Source organism: Etheostoma spectabile, chromosome 8 (genome assembly GCF_008692095.1).
Source record: "Etheostoma spectabile isolate EspeVRDwgs_2016 chromosome 8, UIUC_Espe_1.0, whole genome shotgun sequence".
Classification (NCBI taxonomy): domain Eukaryota; kingdom Metazoa; phylum Chordata; class Actinopteri; order Perciformes; family Percidae; genus Etheostoma; species Etheostoma spectabile.
The window spans coordinates 16,919,397-16,928,222 of NC_045740.1; the positions used below are offsets into that span (position 1 = coordinate 16,919,397).

Genomic DNA, 8,826 nt, shown 5'->3' on the forward strand with positions numbered 1-8,826 from the left:
TGCTGAATGAGCCCCTGAAGAAAAGAGCCTGGATTTGGAGGCAGGATTTTTAAAGTGGCGTAGGATGATTTGTTCACAGCTAGTATTCCCAGGCTCCATTGTTGGGAGTCGTAATCCAACACCCTCTGCCATCTGCAAGGACGTGATAGGAGAACGCCGCGCTCATTTAATTCCTGCACCCCTCCCAGTCTGGGGCAAGCCCTCATGTCTTAAGAGATATAATTCAATAAAATGCACAATAACTCAAGGGGGATTGGCATAGGCTTTTAGCTTGCGTGGGGTATAAATGAATAAAGCTTCATACTGGGTTACTTGAGGGGGCAGATTTAGTGTGAGGGTGATGGTAACTTCAGAGAATCAGAATTAGGTGTGAAAACAGGCAAAACATACAAGTCTCACACATAAGCAGAAATCAATCGCAGAGGGGGGGGTTAGGACCACCCCATAATTATCATTAAAACTATGCTGGGTAATAATATATACTTCAAATGACTGTGTAAGTAGTCAAAAAATACAAACTCAAACAAGGAGGATTTCATATTTACTCTCTTTAATTATACTTATTACTGTGTGTTAACGTGTGTCTTTTACTTTTTCAACAGTGTGAATTTCCCCATTGTGGGGTTACTAAAGGATTTTGAATCTTGAGGCAAAAAAAATGCTAAGTTCTGAGTTTAGAAACGTTTCGAGTGCCCCCTCCCTTGCCACACAGTGGTTTGGTCCACTGCTTGGTTTTCTTCTTACGTTAACGGTAACAGGAGTCCAGTGGAGTCAGTAGGAAGACCGGCAAGGCTGTTATATTCACTTCAAACATCGGATACAGAGATTCTTTTCTCTAGCCTTGCCAGCCATACTGGAGTTCCACAACTACTGTACACATATCCTATACAGGCTGGGTTCCCCCACCTGTTAGATCCCCCTTTAACACCTGCATACAAGTATGTATTATTTGTGTCCCCATCAATAATTGCTCTTAAGAAATTATGTATTTATTGTCCCCATCTGTTAGATTAAATGTACGCCCAGATAAGCAGACAGTTGTTTACCATGAACACATAAAAGGCTGCATGCACTATATGAAGTCACCTTGACTGTTATGCTCTAATTTTTGATATGTCAGCACTGGAAAGAAATATTTGTATTTGATTTCTGAAAGCTTGTGATTATGGAGCCAACATGATCTTAATCATAGTGGCTCTGTTAAGAAAAAAGGCTTCAACAAGCCAAGATAGACATAAAGGATGCTGTAATTTGCACTATATTCAAAAATGCCCTTTGATAGCTTTACTGTAACATACCTTGGTAATCTGGATGGTGTCATACAGCTTTTTCCATTTATGGGCAAGATTTAGAAACTTTGGTTTACTTACTCATCTAGTAGTACATTAAGCTACAAGCCATGACCAGAATCTAAGTACTTTTAATTTATTTAAATTGTTTTGTGTTTCTTTAGATTATTTGGGGGGCATTTTATCTTGACAGGAAAGCTGAAGACATGAAAGGAGAGAAAACCAAGTTGACCAAGTATCTTAATATATATATATAACATGAACATATATAATTTGATCCTCAGTATCCTCAGTGTACTTCGGCGCTGTGCCAGAATAAATGCAGATGCTCTACTGGTGTTTCTTAGGCCTGGTGAAATGCGGATGGTGCTGCCGCAGTGTCACTAGTGGAGCATCCGATTTTGATGTCTGCTTTCTACATGCTTCAAGTAACCCACCACATTTAACCAAGTCTGGAAATGTTTTCCAGCCAGGTTTGCGAATAACTAGAAATAGCAAGTTTTCAAAAGAAGAAATCAATTCCTCTGGGAACAAGAAAACAATTGTTGAAAAATGAAAAATGAGTTTCCCACTCATCCTGGCTGCTCCTGTTCACCTGCTCCACAGCTGGAGCTCATGGTCCTTTAGAAAGAAAGTGGTGCATCTCTTTCACAGAGGCTTATTTAGTGTGGGGGTGAATAAAATGTTATATGAAAAAACTTCACAGGTTCGAACTTGAGGTATTGAGATCACTGATGCTGACTAATTCTGACTAACACATCATGTTGTAACCTGCAGGTCACTTCGGCTGTGTTTTTCATGGAACTCTGCTTGAGCTAGACGGGCAGAAGCAGCACTGTGCCGTCAAGTCCCTGAACCGTAAGTACAAACCCCGTACTCATAGGCGTCATTTATAGGGGGGGGGATGGTGGGATTACAACCTTCCCAATAATCAAAACTGACCAAAACAACTATTAAAATTTCCTTTACATAGATAAAGATATTTGCACCATAACTTGATGCAGAAAAGGCCCAAATGGTTGCAGAACAATGATGTGCTTGGCGTTGAAGAATTCAATTTTGCTCTAAAGTGGTAAACTCAACCTATGTTGAACCCAAAGTCACGCCCACGGGCGTACTCACACTTGGGGCTGTTAAACCCTGCCCAAGCAAGTTTTACCCCAATGTCCGGTTCCTTTGACTGGTGTAATCGCTCCGAGCCAGGGCAAAGTTTGGTTGGACTCGGGCACGTTACGCATCAGTGTGATTGCTAAATGGGATTTCTAAAAAGGGGGGGGGGGGCAATTGTGCTCTGGCAGTTCAAGGCAACTGGGCCGAAACCTTTAGAAATGAGGAAAGTGAAACGTTTTCCCCTTAACTGATGCAATGCAAGTACAGAGTGTTACACCTTGATTCACATTTATAATTTATTACTCATATTCATCTGGATCTTCATCTTAGAACAAGAGCTTCAGCAGTTTTACTGGAGAGGTTTGGGGGTTAAATACCCTGCGTGAAATGGTTTTGTCATGGTGATTTTTCACATAGCATGGAGGGTCGTAGCTTCCATTCACAGTTGGAAGTTAAAAATTGGAATTACATGATTTCTGATGTCATGAATACCTCCAGAACCGAAATGGACGATTCAGTTAGGCTAAGGCAATGTTCACACTTGGCGTCTTTTTTTGACGAGAAGAAGTTGGCTAGGGCGTCGTATGTAGTTTCAGGTCCAAAAACCTTTGTTGCTGCAACAAATGTGGAGCTAACGTTAGATAAAACAAAGTGGGGAGCGAGCTAGAGAAAGGACAGAGAAAGAGCGTTGCTACCCACCTTAGATAAAACAAAGCTAGTTCCAAATCCTGCTTAAGGCCTGGGAAGCAGTGTGTATGTACAGTAACGTCTTGTCATGAGCTAAGGTTTAACAAAATGCTCCTGACACATGAATAAAATAAAATCTGATCACAAAAATGCTACTAACATCCAAATTAAAGTAACATTTTATGTTTTGTTGAAATTTGTGATGGTCACTGAGGAGTCCCTAGTTGTGACTCGCAATCAAATGAAGCACTGTTTTTTTAAGATTCCCCCTCAGAACACACACACACACACTCTCCTTGTCCAAACATATCCACATCCAGCCATAATTAATCCAACCGAAATCTGCTTATATTGCATACTTATTACATGATATCACAACGCTCCAATAGCATTAAGGATCTCATCTCATCAGAGCCCTGAATCCTTCTGGGCTGAGTTGATGGTGATGAATGAGCGTCCGATGGCGAGGACGGCATTAGAGTCCCCCCTAATCGTGTAACCTGTCAGTTGGACCAGGGAGATTGATGCTGGAGTGATATGGAGGAAAGCCCAATGCAGTCACAAGGAGCCGGCGACCATAGTGGGATGGGATGAGCTTGGCCTGCTGGGGCTTGGTCCTCTGGGATTTTCGACCTTTTTTATTAAATTTAGTGACTTCTAATGGCACAATGTAATTGTCTTTTGCGTTCTTTTGTTATATTGGAGACCTTGAGTTGGTGCTTTTATCCCAATATAACTATTACTAAGACAAGTTGTTGAAAGAAGAAGAGCCAGAGACGCGTACTGCATTTCCAGAATGATTAGTGTATGATAGAAAAAGGAACACACACACACACACAGCAATGACGTGATTTTTGTTGTTAACTTTCAAATTGTGGCTCTGAAATCAAACGGCATCTCTCTAACTTACCGAATGATACTTTATGGCAATCATAAACATTAAAAAAAGAGACTCCTTCATGGTTTTGACAGTGGCATGTCAGTCTTATGCAAGTCCCTTCAAATAAAGTGTCACCACACATCAATGACATCATTTTTCAAATTGTGGCTCTGACATCACATGGCCTCTCTTTTGTACCTCTGGGGTCTAACCTCAGGTGAAGGCCACTCGGCTGGTTTGTCCAGCTCTAAAGAGCTTCCATCTCTAACCAGATTACAGCAGAGTCAGCGGGGCTAAAGTGCGGGACATCAGACGCGGAGATGCAATTGGCAAATGGGAATGTGTCGCGGGTCAGGTCTGGGTGAGGATACTCAGGGAGTTCGTTTTTTATTTATCATTTTGTTACCATCAGCATACTTTTCTGCCCCAAAGCTTTATAAGGAATGGCCTTCCTGCTAACGTCAGTACAGCAGAGTGGCTCCAGCTGTAGTCTGAAAACTCTTTTCAATACCCAACATCGCCAACTCTTCCTGTGCTTTCCTCTCTCTAGAACGTCAACAAGGGGTCCGCAACCCCTAGTGAGTCTTCAGAGTCACTACAGGGGTGCCAAATTATGGTTTAATGCATTTTTGAAAGTCTTAAAAAGTATACATTAAAATGAATCCAACATATTATTAGTAGAGATAAATCGGCCTATTCATACAAAAATAAAACATTGATAGGCTTAATGGCCTATAGGTAGGTTAGCCACTATGGTAGCGATCCACAGATACAGGGAAGCTTAAATATTCACTGTGCCTTCCACATTTAAGTTTGAATTTAAAACATGATAATATATGAAAATGTAAAGAATATGTTATTTTATGTGTGTTGTCGGTTATTGGCTGGAACGCTGGAGCACTGTTAGTGTATGCTTCGTGGTGCAGGTGGGCACAGTTTGTTTTTGGTGCCATCTGTAGACCCTGGGCTGTCTACAGAGAACAAACGTTCTAGCCTAAAACACGCGCGACATCGCTTAGAGCACCTTTTAAAATGGTAATTTTATTTTTTTAATTCTTTTTCTGATAAAGGCATCACAGATCTGGAGGAGGTGTCCCAGTTCCTGAAGGAAGGGATCATCATGAAGGACTTCAGCCACCCGAACGTTCTCTCTCTGCTGGGGATCTGCCTGCCGCCAGAGGGCTCGCCGCTGGTGGTTCTGCCCTACATGAAGCACGGCGACCTGCGCAACTTCATCCGCGATGAAGGACATGTATGGGCACACTCCAGATTGCATGCATGTTGTGATACTGCGTATACTGTATATACATATATACACAACTTTAAAGCTACATTGTGTAAGAATTTCTCCCATCTAACGGTGAAATTGTATAAGACAACCAACTGAATTTCACTTTCTGTGCAAAACAGTGATTGCCACTGAGATGTACAGTTCTTCCTGCATCGATCAGTCAACACAGCACAAGTTGATCTTGTAATCATTTTAAACCCAGACAGTTATTTAGTCTCTCAGAACGTTGATGGTTGTTTTTACCCACAGAACCCAACAGTGAAGGACCTGATGGGCTTCGGGCTGCAGGTGGCCAGAGGGATGGAGTATCTGGCCAGCAAGAAGTTTGTCCACAGAGACCTAGCTGCCAGGAACTGCATGTAAGTTCACATCTATTCATTCAATATCCCATGTTTTAAATATAGAGCAAGGTACAATAGATGAGACTAAAATAGAATTAAATACAGCTGGGAAGAGAACAGAAAAGATACAGTACTGCATAGGAAAGAATACAAGAGAAGGAGAAAATTGGGAATGGTTGATTACTTGAGAAGAGCAAAGTAGAAAAAAAATACAATACAATAAAAAGTCCTTTCTTTGCTCCCCGACAGGCTGGATGAGAGCTACACGGTGAAGGTGGCCGACTTTGGACTGGCTAGAGACGTTTATGATAAAGAATATTACAGCGTCCACAACAAGAGTGGAGTCAAGCTGCCCGTCAAGTGGATGGCTCTGGAGAGTCTGCAGACACACAAGTTCACACCCAAGTCAGACGTGGTGAGGACTGTTGAAACCTACAAATGTAATGCAAATAACTTCAGAAAAGTCTGGATTTTCCAGCATTTAACCTGACATCTGGCGCTATGTCAGGCTTCACCCCTCCACTTCTTGTCGTTGTGTGTAGTGTGTCTCGTGGCATTTTCGTTTCGCGGGGTGCAAATGTTCCACCAAAACAAGTTTCTTCCCGAGTTTTGCAGAGCCACCGTCGCTGCGCCCAAGACTATTTTTCTCCTAACCTGAAATGCATGTGTGGTGTATTGTTAGCAGGACTTTACTCCACAGTGCTGTGGACATTGTTCTGGCAACGCAAGACTGGTAAAAGGACAACAGTGAGAGTTCACATTCTTGTCTTTACTATAGTGGTCATTTGGCGTGTTGCTATGGGAACTGATGACCCGTGGAGCCCCACCATATTCGGATGTGAACTCCTTCGACATCACCGTGTTCCTCCTGCAGGGGAGGAGGCTGCTGCAGCCCGAGTTCTGCCCTGACGCCCTGTAAGTGCACACACACACACACACACATACACACACACACACACACACATATATATATGTATATACACAGTATATACATGCTTAAACTCACCTGTCATTCACCTCCTTTAGCAAAGTGCCACGGCTGAGTTAGTGTGAGTGATAAACTGCGGAGCTGCACTTAAATACATCATGAGGAGAGAGCGAGAGTCTTAAAATCAGGAGAGAGCAGCAGGGGGAGAAAGGTGGAGGTGAAAGAGCTGTATAAGCAATGGAAGTCATAAATAAAAACCACTCAAGTTTCAAACATCCATCATCTACAGTCTCAAACACACTCACAGTCGAGCGTTACATCTCATCACAGCTGGGGGTCAAGAGAGAGTCACTGTTCTTGCTTTACCGCCAAACACAAAGACAGTTTTATATTGAAATCCATTGCCAGTACAGTATTTTAATTTATTTCTTTTTGTTTATGGGGTAGTAGTTTTTTTTTTTTAAGATTATTTTTTGGGGCTTTTACTGCCTTTAATGGATAGGGCAGGTATGTGAGAAAGGGGGACAACATGCAGGATATCATCACAGGTCAGATTCCAACCCTGGACCTCTGCATCGAAGCATAAACCTCTATGTGTACGTGCGCCTGCTCCACCCACTCTAACCTGGCCACACAGTTTGAATTTTTGTTTTTTGTTTTATTTGGATCCCTTCACAGCAGAGTTCACCAGACAAAGTCCACTGACACACTGTGGTAAAACCAGACTATCAGTCTTTTAAAAAAGTTATCTCTTCTGCTGATAAAATTCTGCCAAATCTGAAGTGGCTGGAAAAAATAGAGCTACCTCTTTGAGTAATGAGTGATAGAGTGAAACCAAACATACAGTTATTTATAGAAAATGTCCCATCAAATCACAGGAAAGTATTTCAGTGTCAGTACGGCTCACACATCCACACATCGCTTAATCACTGATTTGGCCCTATCCATTAAAACCCCGACCCACTGGTGAGTGAAGTGAAAAGAACGCCAAGTGTGATCTCACACGCTGCAGATAACATCATGAGGACTCACTGCATGTCTAGAAAGTGTGTGTGGAAATTAGAGGCGAGTGGGAGTGTTCAGGTGAGGGAGGTAGAGGCCTAAAATTTCCCAAGCTGTAAATTAAACAGAGACATCGGGGGGGGGGGGGGGGGGGGGGGGGTGATGCACTCTGCAAACATTCCGCAATTCTTCCTCCCGATCATTCACGTTCAGGGTGTTTGGTGATAGCGGCCGCTGCAGATACCTGGACCTGTCGTAATGGGGGGGGGGGGCATTTTTCTTAATTTTTAACAATGATAGGGTGGCAAGTCAGGAAAAGAAAAAGAATAATGGCAATAAGAGAGACGTCAACTTCTGACAGGGTGAAGAGTTTTGATAAAAAATGAGTTATTGTTGGTGTGAAAGTTATCTTTGAGACACGTTGAAATAATTATCAGTTGCGAGTCCATTTCACACACGTGAGGGGGGAATAAATTCCCTGAATGTTGGACTGCTGAGTGATGAAATGAACTATTAGTTGCTTTTGTAGAATTGAATAATAAAGTTAAAAACGTAACGTTGCTTCTTAAGTTTCCAGGTTCTAATAGTGGCTAATAGATGATTTATTGTTTCATGGAAGAAAAACTCTGAGAGAGGAGAAGCATAACTTTATGCTGCTTCAGGAGTCTAAACAATAAAACTGAAAAACGATATGTCAAAACATATCACAAGTGAAACAGCATATGAAAATAGAAGAAAAGAAAAGAAAATACAAGGGCACTCAGAGAGCGCGGATCTCCCCTTCCTCACAATGATAATGCAGTGTGAATTTTCTGAGTCGGGAACTTGTTTCTTCCGATTATTACGACATCACATGAATGCAACACAATCTGCACCAATCTAGCACCCGGCTGACAATGTTTACAAAAGTGAAAAATAATCTGTGGATCTGCCCGTGATTTGATCTGCTCCAAAATGAAACAGCTTCTACCTCGGCTCATGCTTCAAGTTTCATGAAAATCTGGCCAGAAGTTTTTTTTTCCATAATCCTGTTGACAGACAAACAAAAACAGACAACATAATCTCCTATAGAACATAACAGTGAAAGGAGGAAAACGCTTTATGTATGAATTGTGCAAACGGAAGTTAGCCAGAGGCTAGCAATTAATAACAACCATTCTTCTTAATTTTCGATGAATCTGTCATTTGTTTTCTCGAACAATCGGTTAGATGCTTAGTCGGTAAAATATCAGAAAATGGTGAAAAAAATTAAATCTGTGTTTCCCAAAGCCCAAGATGACGTCCTCAAATGTCTCGTT

The 8,826-nt window shown here is 41.9% G+C and overlaps 1 protein-coding gene across 1 annotated transcript in view; it reads left to right on the forward strand.

Moving 5' to 3' along the window:
- met (MET proto-oncogene, receptor tyrosine kinase) overlaps positions 1-8,826 on the forward strand; it is an 80,015-nt gene that overhangs the window by 69,130 nt on the left and 2,059 nt on the right. Inside the window, exons 15-19 of the mRNA XM_032522893.1 lie at positions 2,067-2,147; positions 5,037-5,218; positions 5,507-5,616; positions 5,848-6,013; positions 6,377-6,513. Coding sequence (XP_032378784.1) covers positions 2,067-2,147; positions 5,037-5,218; positions 5,507-5,616; positions 5,848-6,013; positions 6,377-6,513 — 676 coding nt within the window. The remainder of the gene's footprint in view (positions 1-2,066; positions 2,148-5,036; positions 5,219-5,506; positions 5,617-5,847; positions 6,014-6,376; positions 6,514-8,826) is intronic.